Source organism: Dicentrarchus labrax, unplaced genomic scaffold (genome assembly GCF_905237075.1).
Source record: "Dicentrarchus labrax unplaced genomic scaffold, dlabrax2021, whole genome shotgun sequence".
NCBI lineage: Eukaryota > Metazoa > Chordata > Actinopteri > Moronidae > Dicentrarchus > Dicentrarchus labrax.
The window spans coordinates 13,908,239-13,925,981 of NW_026136716.1; the positions used below are offsets into that span (position 1 = coordinate 13,908,239).

General features: G+C 40.3%; 1 protein-coding gene across 3 annotated transcripts in view; it reads left to right on the top strand.

The window, feature by feature from the left end:
• Positions 1–1,518: 1,518 nt before the first annotated feature.
• The window catches only part of LOC127378648 (protein FAM184A-like), a 61,011-nt gene continuing 44,786 nt past the window's right edge, over positions 1,519–17,743 (top strand). Inside the window, exons 1-5 of one of the 3 annotated variants that reach the window (XM_051427742.1) lie at positions 1,519–1,932; positions 11,860–11,937; positions 14,919–15,053; positions 15,376–15,474; positions 17,239–17,445. In XM_051427742.1, coding sequence (XP_051283702.1) covers positions 1,768–1,932; positions 11,860–11,937; positions 14,919–15,053; positions 15,376–15,474; positions 17,239–17,445 — 684 coding nt within the window. In that variant the 5' untranslated portion in view covers positions 1,519–1,767. The remainder of the gene's footprint in view (positions 1,933–11,859; positions 11,938–14,918; positions 15,054–15,375; positions 15,475–17,238; positions 17,446–17,743) is intronic. The other 2 variants (XM_051427740.1, XM_051427741.1) reach the window with 2 other exon arrangements.

A 17,743-nucleotide genomic window follows, 5' to 3' on the forward strand; every position in this document is an offset into this window, starting at 1 on the left:
CAACCCAGGTTTAAATAAATATGTTGAGAGTGGAAGTTGACCCTTGACCTTGGGAACAGGAGCTGACACAATAGTCTTGCACAAGGTTAATTAGTAGATAACTAATGCACAGATGTTCGTTCAGAGCTGAGTGTTTGTTTTTTTTGCAGATTGTATGAACTGTTCCTTTAATAATGATTGTGCTGTTTGTGAATACCACCAACAGATGTCAGTGCAGGATTAGTCACAGCTTCAGCTCCAGGGTGATGTAATGCAATGAAGTCTGAATGAAAACCAACAGCATTTCCCCACAGGTTTACAGCTGTTAATGCAAGAGCTACATTTTCCTTTAATACTGCAGCCTGTTTCTCTGAGCTTCTGACCAACGACTTCAGTATTATTGCTTGGCTGAAACAGAGAAAAGAACAGAATACGGAAAACAACTAAACTGTGATGAGGGACCACACGTACATGGCTTCACAACTAAGATCCAATGTTTAATGGAAGCCAGTGTCAGGTCAGAATAGAGTAACCTTTCTGTTCATAATATATGGAGTGTCAAATTCCCTTTGTGGGGTGGGTTATCCCTATGTTATTTTAATGGGGAAAAATAAAAAAATGGAGGCCATCTTGAAAATGAATTCAAAAAGTTCAACAACCTTACACATCTGCATGAGAGAACAAAACAGGACAAATCATTCCTATACATTGTATCCTTATATAACAACATAAATCACACATGTTCTGAAGAGAATGTGACAAGCATCCCCAATTGGTAGGTACAGCCTAGCTACGCAATAAACTATAGCTCTCCCTTTATACTTCTAATGGTAACAATAACTTTATTGTAAACCCATTGTGTAAAAGCCTAGAAGAAATAAAATGAAAGGGATAAGCTGGATATTTAAATTTAGACATGAAAAACACTAAAACTCCTCTCACCTTGTCTTACTCCTGAAATTACCCTGTAGTTGACCTCTGACCCCAATTCAGAAAATTTCTGTGCCAACAGTTTTTAATGCCGCCCTGTAGGGAGTGAGATCTAATGAATGTGACAACCAACCCCGTTCTCCCTTATTAATAATAAATCCTACAGCATTTCAAAAATTATAATTTATTAAGTGCTTACATGGTTAAACCAGGATTCAAACATTTTAAGACTGCAAGGACGCACTTAAAATGTAGAATAATAACACTAACAACAAATGAAAACAACATTAATAATACAAAAAGATAAAGAATAACGGGAATAAAACAGAGTGCTAGCATTAATAAAAGGCTGAATAACGTCACATTAGCTTACAACATTCAACTCTATTTATCTGTTTGTGTAGTAAACAAGAATTTTCAACGTCATAGCGCAAATATGAGTCGTCATGCAGCTTGAGAGGCTGCTGGTCTCCGGGCTGAAAGCATGACACAGTGCGGGCTGGTGTTTATCAACATGTCCGCCGTCATCTGTCCTCAATGAAACATATCATCAGCCGCACGCGCTGCCATAGAAAGCTGCATTAAAGCGTAAACCAAGTGAAGCTGGGCGCGCGCCATAGGCTGAGCATCTGGCGGGCGTCTCCGCCTCCCTCACGCTCCTCACTCCGAGCGCTCGCGCCCGTTGCGGATGCGTGCGACGGGACGGTCTCGCGCACCCCGCTGTCTCTTCTCCCCTGTCTTTCTCCCTCAGCTGGAACCGAAAATTAACTACAAACACAGCTATGGGAGGATTTAACGCTTAGCGGCCCCTGCTCCATTTTATTTAAATTTTAAGCGTCGAGTTTATTCCCCGCGAAAATGGCGACGGGGACAGGCTGGCAGCCTCCGTACAACACCTCGACTAGCAGCACCAAATATACCCCCTCGCCAACGTCCAGCATGTTTTACGACGGGAGTTTGACGCTGGAATACACTCAAGACCTGCATTTGAAGATGAGCAAGAAGATAGCACAACTGACCAAGGTCTGTCGGTGTGAATGAATGACGGAGGATGTAGTGACCAAGTCTTTTAGAGCAGGTTGGATGTAGACGGAGTGTACTGTAGTAGAGGAGGGCTGTGTTGGAGCTGGTGTATGGTGGGACGTAAACATGCCGATGAGGAGGGACGTGGTAGTATTTTCTGGTGTTTTATACATGTACTTTGGTGCAGCTCTGGCGCTTGTAGTTGTGTTGTGTTTAATGAGATTTTACTGCCCTGCAACCTCGCAGGGTTCATAGGTCATTATTAAATAGGTTTATTTCTGTTGCTAATATGTAGTGGTAGTTATTTATCAATCCTTTTTGAGCAAGACTTGCCTAGAAAGAGTTTGTGTTCTCCTGCGATCTCACTCCTCTGTGCAGGCTGGTAGTAGCCCATACTGTACTCTGCCTGGAAGAAAACTGTGACCAGACTGTAATTCATACACTGATGAGCTGAGAGCTTTCCAGATGCTCAGAGGAATATGTTGCTGTAAAAGTACCCTCAGCCACGCCACAGTTCAACCTGTGAATGTTTCTCTGCCATCACAGGGCTGCCACTGCCACTGAAGGGCTTAGGGAAGTTATGTAATCTTGGAGGGGATGCAGGGTTTTCGCCAGAGCTGCTTCTTTGTATCCACCTGAAACCATGAGGATCTTGGGATACGGCGTTGTTCTGTAGTAGAAAATTTAAGGTGGCAGCTGCGTTTGCTGCATCTATAGGCTTTTGGCTTAGTGGAAGGCTGGACACAATGTAAATAAAACAGTTTGCTCGATCATGCTGTAAAAGGGGGAGACACAAACAGAGAGTAGAGGACAGAAGATTTTACATAACAGGCATGGTGATACTATCCCAGTACAGATTTAGACAGTGTGTACAGTTGGATAAGCTGTACAAATAACACACAGCTAGATTGGAAATGTGGATATGCAGGATTATAATGCAACTGATTCAGTGGTTGATTAAAATTATTTGCGGTGGTGCAAAGATCGGCGAGGCGATGGCAGTGGATTTAAGGTCCACGGGATGTGTTTCGACCAGGTTCACTGGGACTTTGCTGCGTGGAGTAGTCTGTATGTTCTCCTCGTCTTTACATGGATTCCCTGCTCCTCAGAGCAAAGAAAGGCAGGTTACGTGGACCCCAGATTGACTCGATTGTATTGGTGTTTGTGTGTGTCAGCCCTTTGATAGACAACCTGACAACCCGTCTGGGGCGTTTCTTGCCCAGTGCATGCTGGGAAAGACTCCAGCCCCCCAGCCCCCCAGGGTACCCATGAGCCTGAACAGAAAACGCAGAAATTGTATGTTTTGATGATTGGAAGCCAAAATCATTGATCCAAGTGAACGCCACCACTAAAATTACAAAGACAGGATTGGGAACAGCTACATATGTTTTCTATTGTAAAAAAAATGACTGACTGGGTCTTTAAACATATTGTCATTTCTGTGTTTGTCGCTGGTCTCATATCTGTAATTTGCATGCAGCTCAGTCTATTAAGGTGCTCTCAGTAATAATAATCAATGCAAACATGACCCCTGAGGTCAGAGACAGAGACGAGGACGGCGAGGACGGCTGTCACTCTCCATGTGACCATGGCAACCACAGGAACCAAACAGAGGATCACGATGCAAGAGTTACTGGTGTCTTTTTTTCCTGAATAATTATTATGTTTATGACAATAGTTAGTGAAACTAACTGCGTCATGTTGCAATGTGAGTAGAATGGGTGGTACAGCTCGTCAGTAGGATCTGTTAAAGCGATTAATGGATCGTTAGAGGAATAAAGTGCAGCTGTTTCCATAATAGATTCAACATTTCATGCAAATGCAGTAGAAAGGTAAACATGCTGTGGCACAAGCGCCCCGAGTGTGGGCTGTTTCTGTGTTATATCACTGCAAACTGAATATCTTTGAGGTTTGAACTCTTATATGTTAATCATTTGCACTGATAATGAAAATAGCTCTTAGTAGGTGGTTCTCAGTCCTTGGGGGGGGTTCCATGTAGGGCTGCACAGTTAATGGAAATATTATTGAAATATATTATTGTTACAGACTCCAACAAATGTCACATCATCACTTTTTTTTCAGTGAAAATGAAAACTGTTGATCCAAAAAGGATCATTCCCACTAATTGTACTATTTCAAAACTGGAGATAAATGTGTCAATACTAGACCTACTGGTGGGGGAATGGGGAATATTTTAATTTCCCTATTATTTAATTGACTAAAAGTTCATCAATTTGGGGGTCCTTGACACCAAAAATGTTGAGAACCACTGCTCCAGAAAATAGCTTTCTCAAGTTATTTCATTGTATTTTACTGCATCTTTGCTGTTGTCTTCTCCAGCCTACTTTAAAAGCTAAGAGCACTTCCCTGTGTAGTGTGTCCAGATGTCGTTGCTTTTTAAATATTGAACATGTTATGGCAGATTTATGCCTTTGTGTTTTGCTCGTGTGTGGGTATCTGCAGGCTCACCGCTATCTGCTTACTAGTCACTCTCAGTTTGGCGCGTGTGGAAACATTGCCATTTCAAATGAGTGAATCAGATACCGCCGCATCGCTATTCATGTGTTTGTGTTGTTCTGCTTAGGCGAGATAATTCTTGCATGAATCAAATCCGTGTTCTCTGTGAAGCTTTCAGTATGGTTGACAGCTTTAACCGTGTGTTGACGGTGAAGTGTGTGAGCGCTTGTTGTAACTTTGCAGGTACTGCAGGCGCTGCGTTGTTTCCTTCAGTAGTTGTCATGCAGCTGTGCTTGGAGGCAGAGCAGGTAGAAAGTAGGACATTCTGTAGTCATTGAACACGTGAGAAACCTTCCATGTTTTGGACATTTTACAAAAGAGGCATCCAGAGTGACTTCCCATATTACCTTGTGACATCAGTAAAGAGATAAAGTGAACTAAAACCCCCTAAAATGTTGAAATGGGTGATGGACAGAAACCCCCAGAAAAAGTTCTGTCACATGGCTTCATTTTTCATTTCAGACAAAAGGTTGCAAAGGCAGCCAACAGTAGGTCATGCTACTGCTATTATATTCATTAATCTGTCAAATTATTTATTACACAACTGTAAAATGAGTCAAACTCTTTTAGCAGGAAGAAGTATAGATCACTTATCACAGGGTCTAATTGACAACAACAATAACAGTATTGAACAACTGATAAACTGTACAATGAACTTACATAGTGAACACAATATCTGTAGGATGTTGGTGTAAAACAAGCAATTTGGGTACATTTTCTGTGACTATTGCAACAGAGATATTTTGAGTAACTTTTTATACAATTCTTTTCCTGTATTAGGTATTTTTTTTAACAAACATACATACTTAATGGACCTCATTTTTGAGAAGTTCATTATTTTCTTCTCCTTGATGTTTGGCTTTTGTTCTGTTCTTTTGCTCTTTGGTTGTTTTTAACTGCGTACTTTATTAATGCAGGACAAAGCTGTTCTGCAGAGACTGAAGGCTCTGTGAAAATAGCTTGTGTTTTCTTCAATAATAATCTTAACTTTAAAAATAACAATTTAATTTAGTTTTTTACAGAAATGGCCCAAATGTTGAGATACAGGCCTACGGTATATATTTTTAAAGTTTACACCACTTAAAATCAAGAAGACCTCGTAATAAATGCAATCATGAATTAATAAAGAATAAAGATTTGTCGCCCCAAATGTCCCTCCAAAATACGATTAAACCTTTTATGAATATTAATGCAAAAATAACTTTATCTTTATTACAGTTCTAATAAACCAGAATCTTCCCTTAATGTGTAAACCAAGGCCTGAGAAATATCTCTCATTATATAGATAATGAAGAGGGCAAAGTAGGGCTGCACGATATGGTGGGATTAGTCTGGCATTGATCATTTTTGCGACACAAATTGAATTTTCACTGAAAAACTATTCAAATACTGGTGATGTGAATGTTTTCTCACATCTGGAGAACAGGATGTGTAGGCCAGTACTTATAACAAACATTCTAATGCTGTTCTGTCACACATTTTAACTTTATCAAAAGAGTGCATTTTTGCATATTGCAGTTGGTCATATTGCAATTTTGATTTAGTCTTCGATAGTCAATTCATACTGAAATGTATCCTTTGTAAGAGATACAGTGGTTTGGTTTCCTAAATGCTTTTGATAGATTTGAGAAACTACATCCAGCTTTTATACAGGATATTGTTTTTATAGAGCTAACTGGATCAAAAGATGTTTGCATTACTGGGTCTTCCTTCATACCCTGCTCTCTTCCGAATATCACAGAAACCACCATTTGTATTTTCTCTGTCAGAGACACTCAGTGTGTCCTTGTTCTCGCTGGCTGTGTGTGTGTGACTGGGGTTGTGATGTGGTAACGCTCAGGGAGAAAAGTGTGTGTCCTTGTAGCGTCGGAGCAGCACAACGAAAGAAGGAACAGCTGCAAAGTGCATTTACACCGCGACTGGTAGGACAAAGTGAATGCGCTGTGTGCTGCAGCTAATTGGTAACAGAGACTGTGTCGCTACTTCATGGTGCGTCTGGTGAAGGAAAACAGTGGGCTAAAAGCTCAAACATGGAGGGATCCCGTTAAGACTACAGCACCTCCGAGAATAAGACTTTCATAAATCCTTTAATTAGTGAATATGATGGTAATCCTCTGGAAATGATGAGAGCGGAGCAACAGGGCTGCAGTTGTTCTCCTGCACACATTAGTGACCTTTATTCTGTCGTTCAGTTAATAGTGATCGACTGTACAGAACGTCCTTTAGCCTCACAAACGTCCCTCCTGGATGCCCTATTGTCATTTTTGCCACCATTCATCATGGACTCAGCCTAGAGCAGCACTGTTAGATATGATTGATATATTATATTGATAAACGCACTCAGACTGTAAATCGGGCTTGATAATTGGCCTTTTGATGGAAATTGTCCACTTCTGTAACGGTAGATGTTGGGCAGTTTGATTGATTACACATGTAGCCTCGATCAATGTTACACGGCTTGAGGGAAAAAAAATGTTGAAAATTGATTTTGATGATACATTTTAATGAGATTCTTCAGGGATGTGGCATAATGGTCTAAAGGAAGTACATGTCAGGAGATTACTGGGGAGGTTTTTGTTTTTCAGCGACTATCCGACTAATGAAAAGTGGGTCGACTGAGACTCTTCTCAGCGACTAACGGTTAAGATTTATATTATATTATATATTTATATTAGGGGGATGCCCTAAAAGTATCTGTTAACAAATATTTGTTATCGGTATCTGTATTGGCCCTGCAAAAACAACAGCAGTCGATCCCTAGCTGAGTCGAGCGATTGATAAAAATGTTAGTAAAATTAGGTGGTGGAGTGAAAAAAGCAGCATATTTATGATGGATGGATGCCTTTAGTTCTCAGTTACTGAGAATGATCATCAGCTTGTCAGGCTACATCTGTCTGGTTGACAGATGCTAATTAAGTCTGTTAAAACAGATCCAGCGTATTGGAAGCAGCACATTTCACAGCATGTTTTACACATTGAAATCAGTCAGGTGTTTAAGCCCAGTTGGGCTGGAACTCACAACCAAACATCAACAAAAACAGCCCTTCTACGAATATTAAAGCCAAATATTCTTAAATATAATCACATTTCCTTGGAGTGAGCAAAACAATCTGCCTATAGGATAAGCCAGTTTTGCTTGGCTAGAATTCCTCTGCTGGCATACTTTGCAAACCATTGTTGTAACTTGTTACTGGTAAAATCTAACCCAATATTAGCTGTAATATCTTATCAAGACAAAGTTAGATATATATTTTCTCAAAAGGAGATTACTTTTATAAAGCAAAACAGACTTTACAAGATTCTTTTTCTTTTTAGACAAAAAATAAGACCCAGAAACAAGTTTTTTTTCCTTTGTTGAGTTTCATTTTATCATTTTCATTATTGATTCATCATTTTCTCCATTAATTGATGAGTAGTTTGGTTCATAAAATGTCAGAACATTTTGAAAAATGTTGTTTCCCATAGCCCAGATCCTCAAATGTCTGATTTTGTCGACAACTCAATCATGAAAATATTCCCATTTGAGAAGCTGAAATCAGAGAATTTAGATTTTCTTTTTTTAGTTGGCAATTAATTTAATAGTTGACAATGAATCAACTAATCGTTGCAGCTCTGAAACAATGTGCAGATAGTTATGGATTTTATTGTCAGAAAAAAACAAATGGTTGCAAGTTTTTGAAGACTTCTTCCAGAAAATGATCGTTGTCAGGGTGGAAAGGCCTCTGAAGTATTTAAACCACAGGACATTAAAACATCCATCAAACCCCAGGAGTATAATAGTATAGTATAATAGTGCTGTCCACTGTGCCATTTTTAGGCCTTTGAAGCTTCAGTAAGAATGACCTGTGAATGTCCAATGGAGCCCATGTGTGGAAAGAACAGATCATTGTTCGGAGAATTCACAGCGAGCGAGTGGGCATGTTGATGACGTTGCAAGGAGTTGATCTGATTTGAGGTATAGTGGAAAAATTGCGCCCACAGCAAGTATAATTTGTCAAGATTTTGATCCTAAATTGAAGTTTATGAACTTGGGAAGTTTTCTATGTACAAGTGAGGAGGTGATATTCACCATACAGTGCTGGAAGCAGTACGGTGGGTGATATATACCGTATATACGGTATCATGCCCCAGAATCTTTGTTTCAGGATACCATTTTTCATACTTCTTTATGCAATTGTAGTACCTTTTTAATATTTGCATTTACATACTACAATATTTCTATTGCATCACAGGCAGGAGACCTCAGATGGCACCTCATCTCCCTGTCCTGCTTTAGTTTAGAATCCAGTGTTTCCTGTTCCTTATTTTGAGGGGCAGACAATAGGCAAGCTGAGCCTTCTGCCATGGTGACAGGCTCAGGATTTTGCTAGACAGCCATGCCATGTGAGGATATTCATGTTCTATCCGATAATGAAAATTAAAGCATTTCCTTAAATGGTTGCGACTGGCGGTGTGAAGCGGACTTTTGGAGCAAATAGAAGCGGTACGTAGGCTTACTTTCATATATTCCCAGTACAACAAGTACAAGGCTTTAATGCTTCAATCAGTGTCTGTAGAGGGATGATAAGTCAGTCCCTCCGATGAGAATCTCTCATATAAAAATCATCAAGGAAAGCCAAGGGGCTTTACTGATCTCTGAGCACTAAGAGACCCGGGTTTAATCCTGAACTTACCTCGCTAACCCAAATCCTGCTTCGTGCAGGTTCCAAGCCTACAGCCTTAATTAATCAACAGATATGTTTTCATCGCTGCTTGTTGCTGAATTGCAACAGAAGCATTGTACAACAGTGGGAATAATCGCACTGTGAAGGATTATTTATGGAAAGGAAGCTTTAGTGTCGGACTGGAGACACAAATAGTAATGCGAGGTATCCTTATTCCTGGGAGATGGAGAGACAAAGAAGGAAGCGAGAGGAGGGAAGAAGATGAAGAACAAAAAGGAGGGGTGGAGGGGGGTAAAAGGATGAAAGCAGAGGGAAAGGAGAGAGAGATGAAAGCAGCAGGAACACCAGCGTCATTAAAATAATCATGTATAATTGAAGGAACATTTCCATGGCTGGCTTGCTGCTGGGAATCAAAGCCTCGCGCTCGAGGAGAACAGGAGGGTAACATCTACCTTACTCTGACTGCTTTCACTGCCAGCCCAAACACTGGCATACTGCTGAGAACAGCAATAAACACACTTCAGATGAGGTCTGACAACATGTCGTACGGACTAGCTCGCATGAAGCATTCTGAGTACCGATAGACCAATTGATCAGGCTGATTATCTGGCATTTTGAGATATCAGCCAATGCCTGCGCTCGCAAGGCTGATAAAAAGAAAATGTCTGCAGGCCCCCCTGTCATTGCAGCTGCTGTGGAGCGATGTAGCACTCCCCTTTGTGACTTTTGAGAAGGTGGTGAAAAAGTTAGTTTGGAGCTATAACTCTCATACATTCTGCTGTTCCTCACTCTCCATCATCTTTTCTAAATGTTAGCACGTTTCTCCAGAATGACAGCAAATCTAATATAAAACCGTTACTGGGTAGTGATAAATATATATTATGTTATAAAGAATAATGCAGTTCAGTGACACCTCTTCTGACTACTGTGCCCTTGCTCTCCCTTAAATACCTGTTCTGAAATCTACAGCATAACCCAATGTATTCCTCTAGTTCATTAGAAATGAAATAAAAAACCATGCATGTATATAAGGTTGTAATGTGCATAGCATGAATTATACATGACTTTTCTTTATTTTTATATTAAACATCGGCTTCGGCCATCAAGTCTGAAGTTTGGGCAGAAAGGGCACAATTAATATAAAATATTATATATTATATAATAGTAATAATATGACTTTTTAAAAGAGTAATGAGTAATCAGTTACATTTTTGAGTAACTAGCCCAACACTGTGGGCCATTGAAAAACCTGTATCAGACGACCACTACTAATAAAACCTATATGTCGAGATTTATGTGGAATTGCTCTCCCATCATGCATTGCACCTCAGGCCTATCACAGCTTCAGTTACTGATTGGACTCACTTGAAAATGGGAATTACATATCATGCTGGAGGTGGGCGATGGAGTTAAAGATGATATTGTGTACCCTACTACTTTATGACAGAATGGCGGCTGTGAAAAAGGTCATGAACATAAGCAGATTAATGCAAGTGGTTTACCCAGCGGCTAGTTATCCAAACCTGAAATGTCCAGGGAGAAAAAGAGTACGTTGCCCTTGAGGACATTTCCTAAGTCGGTCAAACAGATGTCAGTGCACTTTGTATAATGGTCCTATTAAATATTGTTATCTGGAGTTGAGGTACCGATGCATTACAGCAGTGGCTTTAGTATTTTCTGCCAAATCAAGAACCTCAGTGGTGCTTTCAATAAAACAGAACACTCCCTGCTGTGATAATTACTTGGATGCTGATTCAAGTGGTGTTTAAAAGTCGGAAAGTTATAATTACATGACTGTGTCATTATGCCCTATGGAGGATAATTACCACGTAATTGTCCATTACACACTGTGTGTTTGTATGTAAACCTTTCAACTCACCTGTAAGTGGAACAAAATGTGGCGTCTCTAGCTCTGAAGCCAGCGGGGCTGTAATTCAGCTGACCACGACTGAATATTAGCTGCTCACTGGGGGCTTCAATTTGCTGAAGCTTAAGGTTTTTAAAGCTCCTGCATATCATTTACCTCCAGCGCATATAAAACCTACTCAAATGTCTGTGAGAAAGCGCAAGCATGACTGACGAGATGCTATTCACTTAGGCTGGTTTGTGGAGAGCGCCACAGCCAGCAGAGGACTTTCAGGTGACGGTATTTGAAGACCGTATGGGATTTTTGTGTTTACTGATGAGTGAGAAAAAACAAAATATCAATACACGTATCTCCTTCGCAGCATATTTATTTTCTAAGCTTTTGGCAGAGCTGTGCTGTGATCAAGGCCTTTGTGGCAGAAAGCTTAGACCTTCATCAGAGCTGCTTCAGTCACATGCTTGGCTGTGAAATCACAGCTTTCTCTTCGTGTTCCCATCTTCTGTCTCACGACTTGTTGTGTGTGGTGATGTCTTGGCTCAGTTGTCTTTACATATGCTACAACCCTGGCTCAGTTTGTCACATTTAACTAATTTGTTCATTTCACAAGACGCCTAGCTTTTCTTGGCTTTCTTTACGAAACACCAATTGGTAAAGAGAAATTGTAGACAAGTAGTTTAGACACAAAACACTCAGTCAGTGGACAGTGTCTTTAATCAGAGTGTGTCTTTACTGATGTCATTGGTATTGATTTGGCTGCACTCTGAATGCAGAACTGAGCTTTACTCTTCACTGTAGAACTATCGATCTGATATTGAAACAGTTAATAACAGCTTTCTATCCCACCCTCATTCTGTCGTCTGATTCTCTTCCCGTCTCTAGGTAATTTATGCTCTCAACACCAAGAACGACGAACATGAGGAAGAAATCGAGTCTCTGAAAGAAGCCCACGAGGACGAGGTACGTACGGACACAACAGAGCACCAAACACATGATTATGCGAGGCACAGTAGCATGCGGATAAGGTAGAGAACTTGAGTGTTTTAGTGACATTCTGCTGAGGTCTTTGTCGCCTGTTTGACAGTGTGCTGCAGTGGGAGGAGAGGGGCAGCAGGCAGTCCTGTGTCACACTGAAATTTTGGTGTCAAGACTTTAGACCGCCCCCCACCTGCAGGGAGCAGGTCAATGCTGCACTGTGCATGCTGCACCCATGTTTCTGTCATATATTGGGGGAGGGCACTCCCACATGCTGCAGAGCTCTCCATAACCCAGTTAATTCATGCTGCTTGTCTCTTTCACATCGGAATTGTACATGAGAAATACAGTGTCATTATGATCATTTATAATTCATGCCTTAACAGCATCTGTTATCTACAGCTAACAGTTTAAAGGTGTGAAGCCCTGCCCTTTCAGCTGATTAACTCACTTTACTGGATGCCGATGCCTGCCAAAAGACCCAACATAACTAGCAAATATAAAAAAATATATAAAAATATATTTAGATATTTTGTTTTGTGATATTGTATTGATCCTCAATTTTTGCAACATTTTGTGTTTCAACCCCTAACTGCTAGACAGCAGTGTTGTAAATGCAAACTGATGGCTATGATGTTGGATCTTACTGGGACTGTGATAAATACAAAGGCAAATTCCACTGTTCTAGTTGTATAAAAAAAGTCAACTTTTTCTCACTGAGATTTTGTGACTATGGTGTTGTGTTCTCTATTACAGTTTTCCTGAAATTAGATTAAAAACAATCGCAATGTTTCGCCTTGCTTACTATATCGCATTATATCGAATCGTAACCCTCGTATCGTAATACATATCGTATCCCATTGTCGGATTCTTGCCTATAAACCTATAATCAGCCCTATACTCCAATACTCCTTTGCATAGATTCTCTAAGTTTTAGGATCATTTACTGGAGGGATGAACGTGGTTCTTCCAAATGATATTGCCTCATTTGATGTTTAGATGGTGGCGGAGAGCACCGTCTAACATATCGCTCAAAAACTCTTACAGATATACAGCTGTTTCCTTTAATTTGTGTATTAGCAAGAATGTGGGGATATGATACGTATCACATAAAGGGGTTACCGTTCATTATATTGTTAAACTGTAAGGAAGGCGATAAACTTTTTTAGAATTTTTTTATTCAAAAATCAAAGCACACTTCATCATTTTAACATACACATCGATACATCGTTTTTAAGAATTGATGCAATAACACAAAACAAAATATTGCACTAAGTTTAGATGGTGAAAACAAAAAACATACCTCATTTTCAAAGCTCTCTAATTAATACGTTATACTGTATAGTTAATTTGTACAAAAACACGACCAATCACTTTGGACAGAGCCAGGCTAGAGAGGAGGGAAACAGCTTTCTTCTTTAAATGCTAAGCTAAGCTAACCGGCTGCTGGCTGTGGCTTTATACTCTATGGACAGACATTGGAGTGGTATCGATCTTCTAATATAACTGCAACAAAGAGAATACACACGTCTCCTAAAATATCCAACAGTGCCTTTAAAACTGGCAGCAGCCGCTCGTCCAGGTTGTCCACTTCATGACCATACTCTTCCCTCCTGCCACCATCACTTTGATTGGTCATAACTGGTGACCAGCCAACAACACACCCACTAACCAATTCTGTATAACCAATCAGTTTGTGTTTAAAGTGCCTTTAATTTATTATACAGTATTTTTCCTGGACTGGTTTCACAGTCTGGCTGTAGATCAAAAATCCTGATCTCCACTCACAGGCAGAGTTTATTTAAGGACAAGACCTAAGCTGATATGAAGCTGCTTTATATGTTGTTAATTTTGTTCATCTTGCTTTCAGAGAGCAGCTTAGGTCTACTGTGGTCTAAGGTGTTAATTGAATTAGAGTTGCTTTCAAGTGTTGCATTTTCTCCCTTGCCAAGAAACATTTCTTGGAGGCAGCAGCTTTGTGCCGGCTCCCACTGTATTTCTACATTTCCTCCTTTCCATCTTATTTCCACCTACTCACCCACATCCCCCCACATGCTTTAAATCAGCGTTTTCTGTTTCACATTATGTCGTCAAACTGGCTGTATACATACAATTGTGAGTTGAATTCTTGTGTTAAAGGGTCAGTTTGTGGTTTTTTTTTAAAGTGTGATTGCGTTATACATAACGTAGTAGATGGTGGTCAGGACACCCCCCGTTTTGAGAAGCAGAGCAATGCACTGCTGTGGACAGGGGCTGTAGAAAAACCTATTTTACCCACATAAAAAGGCCCACCTCAATATCAGTTTAACTAAACTTAAATTATTAGAATATTTTCACAGCTTTACATCGCCGTCAGACAGCCCTTTTTGATGGGGAACTGAAGCAGTTTTAACACTCTCTTTCAAGCCAGCAGACTCCTTTGACAAAAACAGTAATTTCACCTTGCAGAACAACGGATTTGCTGGTCTACAGCTGCCGAGATCTGTAGCAATTAATGTTAATTCTCAGAACTAAATGTAATAAGACCAAAACAAAGTCACACAATAACACCAACAAACTAACTCCCATGTACTGCAAGGTAAAATGACTGTTTTTGTCAAAGAAGTCTGGTGGCTTTGAAGAGAGAATAGATGGATATAACAGTTTGAGTTTCCTGTTGGAAAGGGCCGTCTGACAGCAAGGTAAAGCTGTGAAATTATGCTAAATATCGCATATACTTAAAATGATATTGACTTTGTTAAGGTGGGCATTTTTTAGGTGGATAAAATACATTTTGTTGCAGCCCAGTCCGCAGCAATGCATTGCTTAGCTTCCATGCTGGTACTCCTGTCTGCTTCTACAAACCGGGCGCGACTATGGATAAGTACTTAAAAAATCAGAACGAACTAAAAAAAAAACTTAAAATTGCTTCTGCAGCTTTCAAGATGTTTACTGTTTTTTTCCATTTTTCTCTTTTTCCTTCTCAGGTCCAACACATTGTGACAGAAACCAGAGACAAGATCATGCAGTACAAGAGTAAGATGGTGGACGAGGCAGACCTGAGGCGGCGGCTGGCCAGTCTGGAAGAATCTGTCGAACTCCACGAACACATGAAGAGACAGGTCATTCACCGCTGCCGGGCACCAATGGGGCTTCATTCAGTTTGCTTGTGTTCAGTGTGGCTTAGTATGTTTGCAGAGCTTCACACATGCATAAATCCCAGAGGCATTCTCTTTCTTACGTCACTATTTCATGTCATGTTGTGCATGCAGCAGCCTTTAATGAATTGAATTAAATCTGAATGGAGCTGCAATGAATCTAATAATCTTGTGATATGATATAGCAGTAATTATATGAGATTGCAGCTGTCCATTAGTGTGAGGTACTGCAGTTGAAATAGAAATAATAATGTAATGCAGCTGTTGTAATGTTTCTCACTCTCAGGCTTTAGCAGAGTTTGAGATGTACAGACAGAGAATGGAGGATTCCCAGCTCTGCACTGAGGCCCAACACACGCAGAGAGTGGTTTCTATGAGCAGAGAGGTAAGGCTTTACACACACGCACAGAGACTCAGGACAATAACAACATGGCCAGTTAAAAAACTGTTATCCTGTTTTTGTACCAATTGAATTTAATTGTGATTCCCTGGTTTATATATTTTTTCATAAAATATTGTCTACTAAACTCAAATTTGAGTTGTATATTAACCATTGTGAGAGTGATTCACTCTGAAATGACTGTTGTAGACTTGTTAGATATGCTTGCTTTCTCTGTGTCACCTTTTTCCAGATTTTTGGCCATGAACTGTAGTAGAATGGTAGCGATACGTTGTGGCGATCATAAACACAACACACAAAACTATTAGGCTGCCACTGGAGCATCTCACAGCGCTTTAGCAAATGCTATTCTGCCCTTGTACAGAAAAGAGTCACATACGTTTAGGTAGCAGTAAAAACAAAGGCAAAATTTGACATGACAGTAGTCGCATAAACTAATATTTTGTATTACTGTATTACTGTCACTTAAAAGCATTAAATGCAAACTGCCATTAAAGCACATAAAAAAAGCTAGCCTTTAAGATCTATGTGCTATGAGTAAATCACCATAGCAGCTTCCACCCTTTGGAGTACACAACATGACGACCTACATGTGTTACATCTCAACAAACAATCCACAGGTGGCCCACGATGGAGAGGCACTCAGCACTATATGACAAAACTTCAACGTTGTGGTGTTTTCATTACCTTAGAATGAGCTGTTTTTATTTACAGAGGGAGCAGGTCCTCTACGCAGTCTGCCATGTTCAACTGCCATTTTTCTACAATAAAGAAAGTAATAGAAGTAGAACAGACAAACCAAACACTGGCTCTAGATAGGGCTGGTTGTGTTTTTCACGTGTTTCGCAGCCACCGTAGTTTCTCCTTTGAGTTTGGAAGGGGTGGGTGAAGCAAGGAAGTTGCAAACTGGAACTACACTGCTAGATTTCACAAAATCCTACACACTGGTCCTATAAAATTATTACCTGTGTGCCTTGATACATAAAGTGGATAAATTCAACCTTTTTTCCACCTGTTTTTAAGAAAATTAAAAATGATCAATAACATTATAGCATATTTTAGATGTGATGGCTATACAGTAATCCAATTGGCAGAAATTATATAAAGTTATAATAAAACCATATACATATAAAAAGATGCAGGATAACCAAATATCAATCCAGTATGATAACTTGCATCATATTCTCATCATGTCATGTATCATATCATACCATCATGTGACCCAGTATCATATTTGTCTGCTTTTGCTTTGTCTGATGGCAGTGGGCATAAATGAACACCTGAAGTGTGTTTAGATGTGATGAGCAGTTCATCATCTGTTCATCTATGTTGGGATAGGTGTACGTCAGCGTTGCTCTTGTCCCGCGTCCTCCTCTCCGCCACCGCCCTCACACTGTCCACCTTCAGCTCGACCAAAGAGACGCCTTCCGTAGCGACCCGAATGAGTCTGCTGACATCACATCACATGACATCACGTTACATTTTTGTATATTTTTTCGACCTCATGTCTGTCAGGTCTTCTGATGTAACAGCAAACAAGTTTCAACACGCCGGGGTGTAGAGAAGCTGCAAGCATTGAGAGAAATAACACGAGGACACTGACAGCATAACATTTAGCACTTTCTCAATTATTACAGAGGGATATTTTAGAGATGCTGTGAGCGTTTAGCTTGGCGCAGGTAGAGACTGAGTTGGCAGTGACACATGAACGGTTCAAACGGAATAGAACATCTTTCGTGGTCTCAATAGGTGGAGGAGATGCGTCGGGATTTTGAGGAGAAGCTGCGGGCATTCAGCCAGGCTCAGGCCCAGTTTGAGGCGGATAAGCGCCGAGCGCTGGAGGAGCTGAGGGCCACCCACCGCCAGGAGGTGGAGGAACTCCTCAACAACCAGCAGAACCAGAGTGCCACCTCCAACGAAGACCAGGAGAAACTGGCCGAACTCCATAGACAAGAGGTGGGCTAAAGAGACAGAGAGGAAGGAAGATAGATGGGGGTTTTGTGGAGAGTTTATACAGCAAGTTACTTGATGGGGTAATTGCTGTTTTGGTGGCTTATAAGGTGTTTGTGGCATTCATTTCTTTTCAAAAATAGGGTTATTTAGTTGGTGCAGTTGGCTGATGAGTATAATATAAACCGGCAGTGGTAATAATCGAGCCATGGACCTTTTGTTGCATGTCATTCCCTTGTTTTATTCCCATTTTTTTCCTTTCCTCTCAACAGTTAACTATCCAATATAACAGATTTCCTAAAGA